This window comes from Pogoniulus pusillus, chromosome 33, assembly GCF_015220805.1.
Source record: "Pogoniulus pusillus isolate bPogPus1 chromosome 33, bPogPus1.pri, whole genome shotgun sequence".
NCBI lineage: Eukaryota > Metazoa > Chordata > Aves > Piciformes > Lybiidae > Pogoniulus > Pogoniulus pusillus.
In genome coordinates, this window is record NC_087296.1 from 12,524,098 (window position 1) to 12,542,854 (window position 18,757).

The 18,757-nt window shown below is 53.3% G+C and overlaps 1 protein-coding gene across 10 annotated transcripts in view; it reads right to left on the reverse strand.

Moving 5' to 3' along the window:
- Nucleotides 1–18,757, reverse strand: part of PTPRK (protein tyrosine phosphatase receptor type K) — a 609,180-nt gene that overhangs the window by 14,870 nt on the left and 575,553 nt on the right. For all 10 annotated transcript variants that reach the window (XM_064170307.1, XM_064170306.1, XM_064170297.1 and 7 more), the window contains 5 exons: nt 17,733–17,868; nt 12,546–12,695; nt 10,941–11,114; nt 5,309–5,440; nt 4,166–4,291 (listed from right to left, as the gene is read on the reverse strand). In XM_064170307.1, the coding sequence (XP_064026377.1) occupies nt 4,166–4,291; nt 5,309–5,440; nt 10,941–11,114; nt 12,546–12,695; nt 17,733–17,868 (718 nt within the window). The remainder of the gene's footprint in view (nt 1–4,165; nt 4,292–5,308; nt 5,441–10,940; nt 11,115–12,545; nt 12,696–17,732; nt 17,869–18,757) is intronic.

Below are 18,757 nucleotides of genomic sequence, written 5' to 3' on the forward strand. Positions count from 1 at the left end.
TGCAGACAGCAATGAGGTCTCCCCTGAGCCTCCTCTTCTCCAGGCTAACCAATCCCAGCTCCCTCAGCCTCTCCTCGTAGGGCTGTGCTCAAGGCCTCTCCCCAGCCTCGTTGCCCTTCTCTGGACATGCTCAAGCATCTCAATGTCCCTCCTAAACTGGGGGGCCCAGAACTGAACACAGCACTCAAGGTGTGGTCTAAGCAGTGCAGAGTCCAGGGGCAGAATGACCTCCCTGCTCCTGCTGGCCACACCATTCCTGATGCAGGCCAGGATGCCACTGGCTCTCTTGGCCACCTGGGCACACTGCTGGTTTTCCTTCCCCACAGCTTTTCTTCAACAGTGTGGTGGTTTGGGTGTTCCCCCCCCACCCTTTGGAAATCACCCAGGCTAGACTCAGCCAGCTCTGCCAACTGAATGAAGCTGTAAGCAGTTACAGCTTAGCTCAATACACAGGCAGATAGTTACAGTAAATGCAGTTACAGACACAAGGTAAAAGGTAATGCAGAAACACAACAGCCCTCCCAGAAACCTGAGTCCCCAGGAGGGGCTCCCAACTGCCCTTCCACCTTCTCCCACCCCCTCTCAACCTTACCCCAGCCCCAAGGAAGAATGGAGATTCAGCCAGGGGGTTAGGAAGCAAAGTGGATGAATCAGAGAGACAGCAGAGAGGCTAGAGAGAGAAATGCAGCCCAGAGCTCCCCAGCAGAAGTGCCTTATCTATCTTTGGATTCTTGTTCTGATACATCTCAGCAAGCCTATGAGTGAAGCAGACATCAGCCTTGTTTCCCTTTCACACCCTGTAATCTAGTTCTTCTCACCAAAACATCCTAGCTAGCTTCAGACCAGCACAAACAGTAAAGACAGTTAAATGTATTCTCCCAGGTATAGAATCAGAGAGCCACTAAGGCTGGCAAAGCCCTCTAAGACCATCAAGTCCAACCTTCTACTCCACACTTCCATGTCCTGCCATGCCACATCCACTCAATTTGTTGAACACCTCAAGGGATGATGACTCCACTGTATCCCTGGGCAGCTTGGTAGGACATCAGCTTTAACAGCACCACAGCATTACTGAGGCTGGAACAGACCTTTGAGATCATCAAGTCCAGCCTACGACCTAACACCACTATGTTGACTGGACCATAGCCACATCCAATCTTGCCTTAAACACCTCCAGGGACAACGACTCCAACACCTCCCTGGGCAGCCCATTCCAGGGTCTAATTCCTCTTTCCCATCAGGAAGTGCTTCCTAACATCCAGCCTAATCTATGATTCTAACCCTCCCCTGGCACAGCTTCAGGCCATGCCCTCTCATCCTGGCACAAGTTGCCTGGGAGAAGAGCCTGACCCCCAACTTACTACAGCTTCCCTCCAGGTAGTTGCAGACTGTGATAGTCTCCCCTGAGCCTCCTTCTTTTAAGGGCTTTAAAAGCTGATGTCTGCTTCATGTAGACTGCTTGGCCTTTCTGCTGAGCACTGAGTGTTGGTGGTGTGTAAGTTCAGCTTTGGGTGAAAGACACAAAGTAGTAGCACTAAGCAAAATAGGGGTTGCTGGTTTACTCTGCATGTAGGGATGGCACAGGCACCTGGAAACTCTTCTGTGCAAAGGCAAAACCAAGGGATTTGTGGAGGTCAACTAAAGGAGGAGACCCTGTGAGGCAAACAGGGTTGGAGAAGATGCTGTGATAGCATGAAACACCACAGGACAGCAAAAAGACAAGCTGCTGCAAGGTGAGAAAGAGCCCACAAGAGCACAGGACTTGCACTGCTGCTGAAGTGGAGGAAAAGATGATAAATGCACAATGGTGCAGAAGCCTGCCAAGGTTTTTCACACCCTGCTTTGCAGGATGCCACAATCCTCCTTTTCTGTTGTGGTTTTTGCACTCAGGTTGAGAAGGTGCTGGTTGCATAAGCAGCTTCTGTGCTCCTGCCCTTGGTTCACCACAGGAGACATCTCACAGAAGTCAGTGAGTTAAACACCCACTACTAGAGGTAGCTTACAGACAGAACTGTTTCCCTCACTGCACACCAAGCAAGCAGAACACTTCTTACACATCCTCTGCTCACATGGACTTCACATTGCTCACACAGGTTCACACGAGCTTCCTCTGTCGTGTGGACCCACAAGCAGCTTCTCCTGGCTCAAGAGCTGCAGTGCAGGATGAGAAGGTGTAGTGAAGTATTGAGAGTGGGGCAGAGTAGCTGAGAGCATTGAGCGTGGGAGAGCATAGAGCATGGGGCAGAGCAGCCGAGGGCACTGAGCATGGGGCAGAGCAGCTGAGAGCACTGAGTGTGGGGCAGAGCAGCCGAGGGCATGGAGCATGGAGCAGAGCAGCCGATGGCACTAAGCATGGGGCAGAGCAGCTGAGAGCACTGAGTGTGGGGCAGAGCAGCTGAGGGCATGGAGCATGGGGCAGAGCAGCCGAGGGCACTGAGTGTGGGGCAGAGCAGCTGAGGGCATGAGCATGGGGCAGAGCAGCCGAGGGCACTGAGTGTGGGGCAGAGCAGCTGAGGGCATGAGCATGGGGCAGAGCAGCTGAGGGCACTGAGTGTGGGGCAGAGCAGCTGAGGGCACTGAGTGTGGGGCAAAGCAGTGGAGGGCATGAGCATGGGGCAGAGCAGCCGAGGGCACTGAGTGTGGGGCAGAGCAGCTGAGGGCATGAGCATGGGGCAGAGCAGCTGAGGGCACTGAGTGTGGGGCAGAGCAGCTGAGGGCACTGAGTGTGGGGCAAAGCAGTGGAGGGCATGAGCATGGGGCAAAGCAGTGGAGGGCATGAGCATGGGGCAGAGCAGCCGAGGGCACTGAGTGTGGGGCAGAGCAGCTGAGGGCACTGAGTGTGGGGCAAAGCAGTGGAGGGCATGAGCATGGGGCAGAGCAGCCGAGGGCACTGAGTGTGGGGCAGAGCAGCTGAGGGCATGAGCATGGGGCAGAGCAGCCGAGGGCACTGAGTGTGGGGCAGAGCAGAAAAGCACACATGAGTGTGGGGCAGAGCAGCCGAGGGCACGAGCATGGGGCAGAGCAGCTGAGGGCATGAGCATGGGGCAGAGCAGCCAAGGGCACGAGCATGGGGCAGAGCAGCTGAGGGCACTGAGTGTGGGGCAGAGCAGAAAAGCACACATGAGTGTGGGGCAGAGCAGCCAAGGGCACGAGCATGGGGCAGAGCAGCCGAGGGCACGAGCATGGGGCAGAGCAGCCAAGGGCACAAGCACGCTGCCTCTGCAGCCAAGCTGTGGTCCTTGCCACTGTTGTGAGGAAACAGCACATTCCAGCTCCACGCTTCAGAGCTCCTTGGATGTGCTCTGAAGCAGCTTTTGTTTGTGGTGGTGTTCTCAGTCCCATCCTCACGAGGATTTCCAGGGCCACAAGTCAATGCTTCCGGAAAAGTGGGAATCATCTATTCCAAATTACTCCCATTCTTGTGCAATGAATAAAGAGGAGAAAACAACACCAACACCACCAACACCACAAAGGGATTCCTGCTTTATAAGAAATTACAGGATCACAGAACCTGGGGGGGGTGGAAGGAATCTCTGGAGATCATTTAGTTGAACCCTCCCCTGATACAAAAAGGTTCACCTCTACCAGGCTGCACAGGAATGTGTCCAGATGGGCTTTGAATGCCTCCAGAGAAGGAGACTCCACAACCTCTCTGGGACCCTCAAAGTAAAGAAGTTTTTCCTTTGTGTTCAGGTGAAACCTCCTGCGTTCTGGCTCTGCTCCTCGGGGAGAACAGCCCAGAGCAGCAGCCCTGCACACTGCTGTCTCTGCTACAGGCAACAGCTGGAAACTCCTATTAGCTACTGATGCCAGACTGAGTTCTTCTGGATCATGTCTTGAGTGCTTTACTGTTCTTCAAAGCCTGCTGAGTGTACACATCACAGAATCATAGAATCAAGCAGGTTGGAAGAGAGCTCCAAGCTCAGCCAGCCCAACCTAGCACCCAGCCCTGCCCAAGCAACCAGACCATGGCACTAAGTGCCCCAGCCAGGCTTGGCTGCAACACCTCCAGGGACAGCAACTCCACCACCTCCCTGGGGCAGCCCATTCCAATGCCAATCACTCTCTCTGCCAACAACTTCCTCCTAAGATCCAGCCCAGACCTCCCCAGCAGGAGTTGAGACAAAGGACCCCCTCCCCGTGACACTCTGCTGTGCCCACTTACTCTGGTGAGGTTGCATATCCTGAAGATGCGGTTGATGACGTCGCAGTCCATGGAGCAGGACATGCACTCCACCTGGATGGGGCCGTACCGCAGGATGCCTTCCTCAGGCCAGTACTGGGGGCAGCCCTGCCAGAGCAAAACAGGCAGCACTCACTGGGCAGTCACAACCTGAGCACTGCCCTGGTCAGCTGGAGGCACCTCAGCCTTTACTGAGTGCCCAGCATTCATGAGCACATCGTCACAGGATGCTTTCCGTTGGAAAAGACCTCCAAGATCATTCAGTCCAACCACCTGCCCAATGCCACTAAACCATGTCCCAGAGTGCCATGGCCACAGGTTTCTTGAACACCACCAGGGATGGGGACTCCACCACCTTCCTGGGCAGCCTGTGCCAATCCTTGACCACTCTTGCAGCAAAGACATTTTCCCCAGCTGCCAAGCTAACCCTCCCCTGGCACAACTTCAGGGCACTGCACAGAATCTCACAGAACCTTGGAGGTTGGAAGTGACCTCCAGGGATCACTGACTCCAGCCTCCCTGCCAAGGCAGGGTATTCTGCACAGGAATGTGTCCAGTTGGGTTTGGAAAGTCTCCAGAGAAGGAGACTCCACAATCCCCCTGGGCAGCCTGCTCCAGGGCTCTGTCACCCTCACACAAAAGAAGTCTCTCCTCATGCCGAGGTAAAAACCTTCTCTGTTCCAGTTTCTATCCACTGCTCCTTGGCTTATTGCTGCTGACCACCAAAAAGAGCTTGGCCCCAGCCACTCACCCCCACCCCTCAGAGATTTGTACACATTGCTCAGATCTCCTCTCAGCCTTCTCTGCTCCAGACTAACCAGCCCCAGGGCTCTCAGGCTCTCTCCATAGGGGAAATGCTCAAGCCCCCAAATCATCCTCCTGGCTCCCTGCTGGACTCTCTGCAGCAGGTCCCTCTCTCTCCTGAGCTGGGGAGCCCCAAACTGGACACAGTATTGCAGCTGTGGTCTCACTGGGGCAGAGAAGGAGCTGGGAGTGTGTTTCTCCTTCTCTCCCCTGCTACCAGCATTAAAGCAGAGAGCAGCAAAGTCACTGCAGCGCTCTACGTTCTGCTCGCACGGTGGATCCAAAGGGATTCCAGCAGGAAAACCTGAGCCCCAAACCAACCTGTGCCAAGTCGACTTCATTCAGCATGACGAGGGAAGTGCAGCCGTAGTCATAGACCAGTCTCCAGAAGTCTTTCACAGTGTTTGGCAGCGGATGCTGCGTGACAATGAACGCCGCTGGCTGCCTGTAGCTCTGCAGAGGCAAACCGCTCTTATTAGCACCGCTACAGAAGGGGCTTCAGCACCTCCATCCCAACGCTGCAGCAGGGGAAAAACAGCCCAGGAGAACAGAGCTGCCACGAAAAACATCCCAGTAGAACAGAGCTGCCATGGAAAACATCCCAGTAGAACAGAGCTGCCACACCAGTGACCCTGCATTTCACCAAAGCTGGTGTCAGAAGTGAGTGAGGGTCTGCAGCGAGAACAAAGAGGCTCAGGTCTGCCTTCTGTTCTCTTTACAGGCCAAGCCCTGTTCCAGTTCAGACATCACAGTATCACCAAGGTTGGAAGAGACCTCACAGATCATCAAGTCCAACCCTTTAGCACAGAGCTCAAGGCCAGACCATGGCACCAAGTGCCACGTCCAGTCCTGCCTTGAACAGTTCTGTTGGAGAGCTGTTCAGCCGTGCACAAAGCAGCTCACACATGCACACTCCTCAGGGCCCTGCTGAGCTAAGGCAGCTCTGCTCCAGGCATTGTGCCCAGGAGACCAAGCAGGAATCCTCCCCATGTTGCAGAGAGGAGTGCAGAGACCTCAGAAGGTCACCCCATCTGCAGCAGGTTATGTGTGAGCTCTGGGATAGAAGTGCAGCCTAAGCCAGAGCCCAGATCCTGTTTAGGTGTCACAGGGTCAGCCACAGAACTGACTTTCAGGATTGCTGGGCCCCATCTCCAGCAGAGAGCAGAAGTTCAGCAGCACAATGCTACCTCCTGTCACGACAGCAGACTGCTGCACCACACACAACTGCAGACAGGCACTTCCAGCCTCGCCTGGGTCAGCTGGGAAGCAGCTGGTAGCAGAGGGGCAAGCTCCCTGCTGCACAGGTACTACCAGCAGCAGGCAGATGAGGAGAGAGCAGGTTGCAGCTATGGAGGGCAGAGTTCTGCCGTGAAGGAACACAGACAGGAACTCTTAGGGAAGCACCAGCAGGCTGATCACCGAAACTGTAAGATGGTGAACGTCCTTGTAGGTGGATGAGACTGTGAGTCACCAGGCAGAACATGAAGTGCTGGGACTGCTCTGTGCAAGGCAGAGATCCCTGTGTTCAGCACCCATGCTGCTACCACACACAGCTTGGCTGGTTTTTTACTGCAGTAAGTGAATTGAGATAGGAGAAAGACCTAGGAGGGCAGCTAGGCCAGTTTTGGTATGGAAGACTGCTTGTTTCAAGGTTGGTAGGATGGATCTTCATGTGCCATCACACACAGAATGGCAGGGGTTGGAAAGGACCTCTGAAGAGACCTGCCAAGGCAGGATGACCCAGAGAAAGTCACACAGAATCACAGAATGGTAGGGGCTGGACCTACTCAAAAGCTCATCCAGTCCAAACCCCTCTGCCAGAGCAGCAGCACCCAGAGCAGATCACACAGGAACACATCCAGATAACTCTTGAATACCTCCAGAGAGGGAGACTCCACAACCCCCCTGGGCAGCCTGTGCCAGGGCTCTGTCACCCTCACAGGGAAAAATTCCTCCTCATGTTTCCATGGAACTTCCTCTGCCTCAGCTTCCACCACTGCCCCTTGTGCTGTCCCTGGCATCACCCAGCAGAGCTGGCTCCAGCCTCTGGCACTCACCTGCACAGCTTTATAACCATTGCTGAGGTCACCTCTCAGTTTCCTCCTCTCCAAGCAGCACAGCCCCAGCTCCCTCAAGCTCTCCTTGTAAGAGATGTTCCCACAGTCACCTTTGTGGCTCTGTGCTGGACTCTCTCAAGCAGTTCTATGTCCCTCTTGAACTGGGGGGGCCCAGAACTGAACACAGTACTCCAGATGTGGTCTCACCAGGGCAGAGCAGAGGGGCAGGAGAACCTCTCTCGACCTACTAACCACATCCATGGATGCAGGAATGCATCCAGGTGGGTTTTGAACATCTCCAGAGATGGAGACTCCTCAACCTCTCTGGACAGCCTGCTCCAGGGCTCCATCATCCATAAAGAAGTTCCTCCTCAAGCTTAGATGGAACTCCTTTTGTTCATGTTTGTGCCCTTTACCTCTTGTCTTGTCACTGGGTACCACTGAAAAAATCCTGGTTCCATCCTCCTGCCACCCACCCTTGAAGTATTGATCAGCAATGACTCAACACATCCTTGAAGTGCACACTGTGAGGCCCAGAGGGACCCTTCTGCTTGCTGTAAATTGTGAAGATAAGAAATGAATGTCTTTAGCATCTCATCTGATTGCAGAATAAGAAGGCTTCTGAGTTCTTTAATCTCTCTTTGTCCAATGCAAGAAACAAAGTGGGGCAGCAGCAGTTTGTGTCCTACTTCCTAGATCTGCCCATGGAGCAAAAGAGGAACAACCAGAATCATAGAATCATAGAATCAACCAGGTTGGAAGAGACCTCCAAGATCATCCAGGCCAACCTAGCACACAGCCCTAGCCAGTCAAACAGACCATGGCACCGAGTGCCTCATCCAGGCTTCTCTTGAACATCTCCAGGGATGGTGACTCCACCACCTCCCTGGGCAGCCCATTCCAATGCCAATCACTCTCTCTGACAACAACTTCCTCCTAACATCCAGCCTAGACCTCCCCTGGCACAGCTTGAGGCTGTGTCCCCTTGTTCTGTTGCTGATTGCCTGGCAGCAGAGCCCAACCCCACCTGGCTACAGCCTCCCTGCAGGTAGTTGTAGACAGCAGTGAGCTCTGCCCTGAGCCTCCTCTGCTGCAGGCTGCACCCCCCCAGCTCCCTCAGCCTCTCCTCACAGGGCTGTGCTCCAGGCCCCTCACCAGCCTTGCTGCCCTGCTCCAAACACCTTCCAGCACCTCAACAGCTCTCTGCAATGAAGGAGCCCAGAACTGGACACAGCACTCCAGGGGTGGCCTGAGCAGTGCTGAGCACAGGGGCACAAGAACCTCCCTTGTCCTGCTGCCCACACTGCTCCTGAGCCAGCCCAGGATGCCATTGGCTCTCCTGCCCACCTGGGCACTGCTGCCTCAGCTTCAGCTCCTCTCTGCCAGCACCCCCAGCTCCCTCTCTGCCTGGCTGCTCTCAGCCACTCTGGCCCCAGCCTGTAGCACTGCTTGGGGTTGTTGTGGCCAAAGTGTAGAACCCTGCCCTTGGCCTTGTTAAATCTCATCCCATTGGCCTCTGCCCACCCATCCAGCCTGGCCAGGTCCCTCTGCAGGGCTCTCCTACCCTCCAACAGCTCCACAGCTGCTCCTAGCTTGCTGCCATCTGCTAACTCACTGCTGCTGGACTCAATCCCCTTGTCCAGATCATCAATAAAGATATTGAACAGGACTGGGCCCAGCACTGACCCTTTTGATTTACCCTTTGAGTTTTTAAGCAATAGAACATGTCCCAGCTGATGTTTTCCTAGGCCTCTTCCCCATCATTTCTGGTCCTTCCTGAGAAGAGAGACCATACTGAGTCTGAGCTGATCACACTGCCACAAAGAACAGGCAGGAGACCTGCTGGCATGCTGGGGAGCAGACACATTTTTGTGGGAACACAGGGGCAAGGACAATGCAGAAAGAGGAGAGTTTCCATTTCTGTTTTGCTCTCCAAAGTCTCCTTTTCTTGCCCAGCAGTGGGGTTCCCCTTGCTGAATAAATCTATCTCATGAAAAAAAAAAAAAAGGAATAAAGAAATCAAAGAGAAAGGGCAAGAAAAAGCTTTTACTACCCAAAGTTTTAGCTGTGTATTGCTGGCCCTGTTGTGTGCCTTCATTGCAATGCATTACTTCTGCTTTTTCTGCTGCTTTCTTCCCTTCATTACTGCCATTTGGGGCTTTCCTTGCCTGCCTCTGATTGCTCCTCCATTAATACACTGCTTGCTTCCTGCCCCTGCCTGCTGCACGCTGTCACACACCCAGAGCCCTCCTGCCACCCAGCCCTTCAGCCTGCCCTTGTCCTCCTTTCTCCTCAAACCACCCTGCTCTCTGTGCAGCTGCCTTGCTTGGTCCACAGCACATCCACTTTATCCAGCTGCTTAAGTGCAGTTCTAAACAATTTTGGCTGCCACCAAATTCCTGCTCACCGCTCTAATTCATCCATTCAGCCCCAGTGACTCCTTAACAGGTTGGGCTCACATTCCACTCCTCCATTTTTCTGGCACAATGCCTAATGGTAAGATTAGGGACTGCATTTTCTTTGCAGTTCAAATGTTTCCTGCACTAGGGCAGGCAGAGCTCTGGGATGAATCAGTCCCGATCCTTTCTGTTGCTCTTTGTCATTTTCTTCCAGCATCTCCTCCTGACACTGCAGTTTCTGACAGCACTTCAGTTCCAAGGAGGTAGGGATGCTGCTGGAAATGAGGCCACCTATTTATTTACTGAACAGGTGGCTTTAGAGGCCCTAACTTTGGGCATGCTACTGGCAGGCAGAGGCAGGTATCTGACAGCAGATGTGATGTGCTGCTGTACCGTTTGGGCATCCAGGAGCAGGTTCACCTCCACTTCTCCCATTCTTTCATCTTTTCCTCTGACAGCTACAGAATCCTGGAATAGTCTGGGATGGAAGGGACCTTAAAGATCATCTACTTTCAAGTCCATTGGTATGGGCAGGGACACCTCCCACTGGCCCAGGCTGATCAAGATCTCATACAACCTGACCCTGAACACCTCCAGAGAGGAGCCATTCACAATCTTCCTAGGCAACCTGTGCCAGAGTCTCCCCACCCTCAATGTCAAGAATTTCTTCCTAATTTCCAGTCTCAGTCTCCCCTCTTCCAGCTCAAAGCCATTGTCCCTTGTCCTGTCACTCCCAGCCCTTGTTAAAAGTCCCTCCCCAGCTCTCCTGTAGCTCACTTCAGTTATTGTAAGCCTGCTCTAAGGTCTCCCCAGAGCCTTCTCCTTCAGGCTGCACAGCCTCAACTCTCTGTCTCCTAAGAGAGGTGCTCCAACCCTATGATCATTTATGTGGCCTCCTCTGGACCTGCTCCAACACTTCTGTCACTCAAACTTCCAATTTCAAAGAGCAGCATCTCAAACCCTGAACAACAAAGGCCCTCAATGCACATTTGTTCCATTGTTCCCCTGTCTCTCCTGCTTCAATACACACAAACCTTTACTGTAAACCAGCAGTGGTACCCTGTGGCCACCTAGGAAATGTTTGCTTCCCAGCAAACAGCAGAGCTTTGAGATCCTGCTGAGGTCTGAAATTTCAAGGGTTGGGGACCAGAACTTAGCAATCACAGAAGGCTGGGGGTTGGAAGGGACCTCTAAAGATCATCTAAGCTCACCCTCCCTGCTACAGCAGGATCAGCCAGAATAAATCATACGGGAGCAACGTTGAGAAGGGAGAATCCTAGGGATGCAAAAGCCTAAAGATAACAAAGCCTGTGAAAAAGCAACAGAAGCTGTTGGGGCTTCTTACCCATTTCCCCCCACCCTTCTTTGCTAGGCCTGTTTAACTGAGCACCAACCACAGCAAGAAAGAATGAGCCTTTCTTAAAGCAGCCAGCGCTCCCTCTCATATTACTCATCTTCTCAGGGCACCCCGTGCAGACAAAGGAGGCAGTCTCTTACGTCCATAAGAGCAGCATTGATGTAGTTGCTGCTCTCCCCATCAATGGTAATTAAGAAAGGCAGACATCTGTCAGGTGGCAGCATATCCATGAAGCGGTTCTTGTCGTGGTTCCTTGGCAAGCAGGCTATGCTGCAGTCCTCCGCTTGCAGGCGCGGGGTCACCGAATTCAGGGTCTGAGGGAGAGAGGATGCTGGCTTTAGCAGGCTGAGCTGATAGGCAACCCACTCCAGACTGCCCACACTTCCACTGGAAAGACTGCAGCAGGGGAAAACGGGAGGTATTAGCAAAGAAAGAGCTCCCATGGGCTGGGCTGGGGCTTTTCAAGGTGTGTGTGTGTGTGGGGGGGGTTGAGCTGCAGGTGTAGGAGGTGCTACGTGCACCACTGAATGGATTCTGCCTGACACCAACCCCTCAGAAAGGAAGAAGAGAAAGAGGATCCTTTGGAGCTCTGCAGAGCTCCATCTGAGCTGTGCAAATGCAAGCCAAATCTCTCTGTGGTTCCCCGGCAGGGCTTTTGTTCCCAGCAGATACTCACTGCAACTTTGTTCCAAGGCAGTGTGCCAGGGTGAAGCTAGCTAGAATGTCTGGGTGAGAATTAGAGGATAGGCTGTGGAAAGGAAACAATGGTGATGGCTACTTCACTCATAGGCTTGCTGAGATGGATAGAAACAAGGACATAAACATAGGTAACAGAGCTGCTCCCTCTGGCCTTTGGGCTGCATGCACTTCTCCCTTCTCTCCCTAACCTGCTGTCTGTGGGACTAATCCTTCTGCTTCCTAACCCCCCCAGGGCCAACCCTCCAAACTCACCTTGAATGCAAGGCAACGTCTGGGGTAAGGTAGAGGGGTGGGAAGGAGGTGGAAGGGTGGTTGGGAGCCCCTCTGTGCTAGTTTGAAGCTAGCTAGAATGTTTTGGTGAGAAGGATTACATCACAGGCTGTGAAAGACAAACAATGGTGATGTCTGCTTCACTCATAGGCTTGCTGAGATGGATAAGAACAAGAGTATGAACATAGATAAGGCAGTCAGAGCACTGCCTGGGCTTTGAGCTGCATTTCTCTCTGACCTCACTCTCCAGCTCTCTGATTAATCCACTTTGCTTCCTAACCCCCCTGGCTGACCTTCCATTCCTCCTTGGGGCACAAAGCAATGCCTGGGGTAAGGTAGAGGGGTGGGAGGAGGTGGAAGGGCGATTAAGGGACTCAGGTTTCTGGGGGGGGCTGTTGTGTTTCTGCATTGCTTTTTAACTTGTACATTTCTGGCTGTAGCTGTAGATATTGTAACTACCTGCTTGCATCTTGTGCTAAGCTGTGAATATAAAGCTTCACTCAGTTTCCAGCTTGGCTGAGCCTAGTCTGGGGGGGTTGTTCCACAAGTGTGGGGGGACAGGGACCACCCAAACCATCACGGGGAGACAGTCCCTATCGAAAACAACTTAGCAAAGCAGAGAAACACGAGAGCTTTGGTTTGGGGACTAAAAGTAAGGGCCCAAATGCTAGAAATGTGATCTGAAACCCTTCTCCCTTCAAATAAATGGACCCAGAGGCAAAAAAAAACCCACCCCAACCCTCTGCTGTCACATGCTGAGTTAGAGCTGTGAGTACCTGAAACTCGTCTTTGAGATGGGAAGAGTTTGTCTGAGAGTCTATCCTAATCATATCAAAGTAAGCAGCTTTGAATTCGCAGACAGGAATGGCAGTTTCTCCACACAGGCAAGCTTCTAGAATGGCATCATGAATAAAGATGTACTGCTCCTACCAGACCAGGGAAAGAAACACAAATGAGAACCATTTAAACACAACAGACAAACAGATTCCCCCCACCCCCCCCACCCCAGTGCACCTCAAAAGTCATTCAAGGCAGCGTCCATCGATCCATTAAGTACCACTGTAAGGCAAACACAGCCTTGTTCCAGCTGGGAAGCAGTGGCCAAGGGTCCTTCAGAATCAATTGAAACCATGAAGAGGCTCAGAGGGCTGAAGCAGCTCTGCTATGAGGACAGGCTGCAGGAGCTGGGGCTCTGCAGTCTGGAGAAGAGAAGGCTTGGAGGAGACCTTGGAGTGGCCTTCGAGGATCTGAAGGGGGCTACCAAGAGGGCTGGGGAGGGAATATTGGCAAAGTCTTGTAATGCCAGGAGGAGGAGGAATGGGTTTGAAGTAGTAGAGGGGACATTGAAAGTGGATGTTAGGAGGAAGTTGTTTGCAGTGAGGGTGGTGAGACACTGGCACAGGTTGCCCAGGGAGGTTGTGGAGCACAGAAGCACCCAATGTGATCAAAGATCACATTGGGTGCTTCTGTGCTCCACAACCTCCCTGGAGGTGTTCAGGAGACACTGGCACAGGTTTCCCAGGGAGACTGTGGAGCACAGAATGTGATCTTTGATTCTGTGCTCCACAACCTCCCTGGAGGTGTTCAGGAGACACTGGCACAGGTTCCCCAGGGAGACTGTGGAGCACAGAATGTGATCTTTGATTCTGTGCTCCACAACCTTCCTGGAGGTGTTCAGGACCAGGCTGGATGAAGTCTTCAGTGAGCTGTTCTAGTGGGAGGTGTCCCTGCCTATGGCAGGGGGTTGGAACTGGATGATCTTTGAGGTCCCTTCCAACCTAAACCATTCTGAGTCTATGAACCAGTAAAAGTTGACAGTCCAGGCAGAACAAATCCTTTAACCAGAGCTTTTCAGTTTTCTTGTGGTGCTTGTGGGTTTCTGTGTGCAGGGCAGTGAGTTGCTGGCTTCACTTGTTTTGGCTTGGTAGAAAACACCTTTCAGTTTCACAGTAGCAGCAGGAAGTGCACATTGCTTCAAGCACTACTCCTGAGATCAGCAATCATCACAGGATCACAGGAGGTTAGGGGCTGGAAGGGATCTCTGGAGATCTTCCAGTCCAATCCTCCCCTGCCAGAGCAGGAACACAGAATCTAGTGCAGGTCACACAGGAACACATCCAGACAGGGCTGGAAAGGCTCCAGAGAAGGAGACTCCACAACCTCTCTGGGCAGCCTGTGCCAGGGCTCTGGACCCTTACAGTCAAGAAGTTCTTCCTCATGTTGGGGTGGAACCTCCTGTGCTGCAGTTTCATAGAATGGTTTAGGTTGGAAGGGACCTCAAAGCTCATCCAGTTCCAACCCCCTGACACAGGCAGGGACGTCTGGCTCTTGTCCTATCCCAGGGACAGCCTCTGCTCACTTGTGTCCTGTCACTTCCTTCCTGACTCCCCCCCAGCCCTCAGATATTGATAGACATTGCTCAGATCCCTTCTCAGCCTTCTCCTCTCCAGACTAAGCAGCCCCAGGGCTCTCACCCTCTCCTCATCAGGCAGTGCTGCAGTGCTCAGCACCATTGTAGCCTCTGTTGGACTCTCTCCAGTAGACTCCTGTCCCTCTTGAACTGGGGAGCTCAGGACATGATGCAGCATTCCTGGTGGGGCCTCACTGGGCAGAGTAGAGGGGGAGGATGTGTGTCTGTCTGCTTGGACACACTCTTTTCAGTGCCCCCCAGGAGACTATTGTCCTTCCTGGCCACAAGAGCACATTGCTGTCCCATGGAGAACTTTCTCTCCACCAGGCATGTTGCATTCCCTATATGTTTGCATGTGCAAGCCAGCACAAGTACATCAAATGTTTGAGAGGTGGCTCTAGGCCAGCTAGAAATTGAAGTGTATCCCAACAGCAGCTGCATTTTCCCTGGTTTTTGGTTGGTTGGTTGTTTTCTGACTTGCCTTGAGATATCCTGAGTCTCACACAACAGCATTACCATTTCAACCAAGCCTCCTTTCAGTTTTAAGGCCATGCCTACTGCACTCACTCACCCTGAGAGTAAGAGATGCAAATGGTGGCTAACAAGCAAGGTGTGAGAACTGTGCCAGCCTCACCCAACAAGTGTGGCTACCATGAGGTTATTAACAGCACAGACTTGCACATCTGCCTGCAACAACAGCACATGCCCAGGCACCATGGTCATAGGAACCATATACCTAATACCATCCCTGTTTCTGGATGACCAGCACAAGACCTTCCTGCAGCAACAGCTTTATTTTGCTGCTTAAGTATTTACCTCTGAGAGAAAATGAGAGGTTAAGAAGCAAAAGTGAGAGAAAGGAAGAGCAGTAAGAATGTTGAGTAGATGGAAGTGGGATGGTTGAAGCAGTCACACTGCCACACTCCATCCAGCACACTTCCCAAAGGTTGATGACCCTCTAGAAGTGCAGCTCCCTTAGAACATTTATTTGCTGGACAGGTTGCAGCATGCAACAAAAATGACACCAAATTACACTGATATGCCTGGCTGCCAGCTGCAGGGACTTGCACATGGTCACAGGTGAAATACCTCCCCAGGCAGATGTACACATGAAGGACAGGAGAGAGAAGCAGTAAACCACTTTGGGTAGCCTGTCTTAACATAAATCATAGAATCATAGAATCAACCAGGTTGGAAGAGACCTCCAAGATCATCCAGTCCAACCTAGCACCCAGCCCTAACCAATCAACCAGACCATGGCACTAAGTGCCTCAGCCAGGCTTTGCTTGAAGACCCCCAGGGACAATGCCTCCACCACCTCCCTGGGCAGCCCATTCCAATGCCAATCACTCTCTCTGTGAAGAACTTCTTCCTAACATCCAGCCTAGACCTACCCTGGCACAGCTTGAGACTGTGTCCCCTTGTTCTATTGCTGGTTGCCTGGGAGAAGAGGCCACCCCCCACCTGGCTACAATGTCCCTTCAGGTAGTTGTAGACAGTTATAAGATCACCCCTGAGCCTCCTCTTCTCCAGGCTGCACACCCTCAGCTCCCTCAGCCTCTCCTCATAGGATTTGTGCTCCAGGCCCCTCACCAGCTTTGTTGCCCTTCTCTGGACATGCTCCAGCACCTCAACATCTTTCTTGAATTGAGGGGCCCAGAACTGGACACAGTACTCAAGGTGTGGCCTGACCAGTGCTGAGTACAGGGGAAGAATAACCTCCCTTGTCCTACTGGCCACACTGCTCCTGATGCAGGCCAGGATGCCATTGGCTCTCTTGGCCACCTGCTCTGTGGAAGCTCAGGTGGCAGAATGGGAGCTGTGAGAGCTTCATCACGTAGGCTGTGGAGTTGCTGAAGGCAGAAAAGGAAAGAGGCTTTGCCATGAGGTTAACAAAGCAGAGTTGAAAAAACACAGAGTGAAATGGATGTCAAAATTCCACAGGTAAGCCAAATCACAGACTGAGTGACTGGAGGTAGTCTAAAACCAGTGGCAACCTACTGAATGAAATTCCAGCTTTGGGCTGCTGGAATTGCTGATAGCAAAGGTAGGAAGAGATGTGACAGGCCATAACATCTACCTAAAAGAAAGTGAGGAGGACCTTTTATCACAAAGTGAGGCAGGCACTCGTTTGTGTGAAGATGGAAGAGCTGCCAGTCCTGGTCCTGGCTGCTGTTTGCACTGTGCAATGCTCCCCCCGTGGACACAAGCCCTCAACAGGGCCACTTGTGCTGGTTTGAGGCTAATTGGAATATTTTAATGAGAAATGAGATGCTAGGCTGTGAAAAGTAAACAGTGGTGATGTCTGCTGCACTCCTAGGCTTGCTGAGCTGGATAAAAGCAAGGACACAAACACAGCTAACAGAGTCTGCTGGATTTTGTGTTTCTCTTCTGCTTGGATCTGTGTAACCCAACTAATCTTGCTTCTAACTCCCCTTGCCAATCCTCCCAGCTCCCTTTGCAAAGAAAGGGTCGGAGTGGCTGGAGAGCAGCCAGACAGAGATGGATCTGGGGGTACTGATTGATACCCACCTGAACATGAGCCAGCAGTGTGCCCAGGTGGCCAAGAGAGCCAGTGGCATCCTGGCCTGCATCAGGAATGGTGTGGCCAGCAGGAGCAGGGAGGTCATTCTGCCCCTGGACTCTGCACTGCTCAGACCACACCTTGAGTACTGTGTTCAGTTCTGGGCCCCCCAGTTTAGGAGGGACATTGAGATGCTTGAGCGTGTCCAGAGAAGGGCAACGAGGCTGGGGAGAGGCCTTGAGCACAGCCCTACGAGGAGAGGCTGAGGGAGCTGGGATTGGTTAGCCTGGAGAAGAGGAGGCTCAGGGCAGACCTCATTGCTGTCTGCAACTACCTGAGGGGAGGTTGTGGCCAGGAGGAGGTTGCTCTCTTCTCTCAGGTGGCCAGCACCAGAACAAGAGGACACAGCCTCAGGCTGTGCCAGGGGAGATTGAGGCTGGAGGTGAGGAGAAAGTTCTTCCCTGAGAGAGTCATTGGACACTGGAATGGGCTGCCCGGGGAGGTGGTGGAGTCGCCGTCCCTGGAGCTGTTCAAGGCAGGACTGGACGTGGCACTTGGTGCCATGGTCTGGCCTTGAGCTCTGTGCTAAAGGGTTGGACTTGATGATCTGTGAGGTCTCTTCCAACCCTGATGATACTGTGATACTGTGATACTGTGAAAGCAGACTCAAGGATAAGAGGAGGGGGTGCAAAGAAGGTGGAAGGGTGGTTGGGAGCCCCTCCTGGGGACTGCGGTTTCTGGGAGGGCTGCTGTGCTTCTGTATTACCTTTAACTTGTGCAGTTCCAGATACAGCTGTAAATATTTCTCATACATCGCAGCTATCTGCTTGTCTGCTCTGGCTAAGCTGTGGATACAAACATTCATTCCTCATCTTCCAGCTGGCTGAGTCTAATCTGAGCGATCTCACTGTGTGTAGGGGGGCAGGAAACTCCCAAACCATCACACCGCTGCCTGCTCTTTCCAGAGCCACAGCTCTGACCTAGAACATTCCAGAGAGCACCAGGTGCTTTGAAGGTGAGCTTCCATACCTCTGTCTGTACCATGTTGATGCGCCGGGACCGTAAGGCTTTGACACAGTTGTAGATGTCCACAACCCCTTCTCTTTCGGCCATGTCCAACATGATATCGATCACGATGTAGCAGCCTGTCCGCCCGGCACCAGCGCTGCAACACAGGCAGCAGACAGTCAGCAACAGCCCTGGGCAGCACCCACAGGCAGCAGACAGGCAGCAACAGCCCTGGGCAGCACCCACAGGCAGCAGACAGGCAGCAACAGCCCTGGGCAGCACCCACCCACAGGCAGCAGACAGTCAGCAACAGCCCTGGGCAGCACCCACCCACAGGCAGCAAACACTGCCAGCAACAGCCCCTGGGCAGCACCCACAGGCGGCAAACACTGCCAGCAACAGCCCCTGGGCAGCACCCACAGGCAGCAGACAGTCAGCAACAGCCCTGGGCAGCATCCACCCACAGGCAGCAGACAGTCAGCAACAGCCCTGGGCAGCACTCACAGGCAGCAAACAGTCAGCAACAGCCCCTGGGAAGCACCCACAGGCAGCAGTCAGCAACAGCCCTGGGCAGCACCCACCCACAGGCAGCAAACAGTCAGCAACAGCCCCAGGGCAGAATCCACAGGCAGCAAACAGGCAGCAACAGCCCTGGGCAGCACCCACAGGCAGCAAACAGTCAGCAACAGCCCTGGGCAGCACCCACAGGCAGCAGACACTGTTAGCAACAGTCCCAGGCAGCAGACAGTCAGCAACAGCCCCAGGGCAGCACTCACAGGCAGCAAACACTGCCAGCAACAGCCCCTGGGCAGCACCCACAGGCAGCAGACACTGTCAGCAACAGCCCCAGGGCAGCAAACAGTCAGCAACAGTCCCTGGGCAGCACCCACAGGCAGCAAACAGGCAGCAACAGCCCCAGGGCAGCACCCACAGGCAGCAAACAGGCAGCAACAGCCCCTGGGAAGCATTCAGGCAGCAAACAGTCAGCAACAGCCCCTGGGAAGCACCCACAGGCAGCAGTCAGCAACAGCCCTGGGCAGCACCCA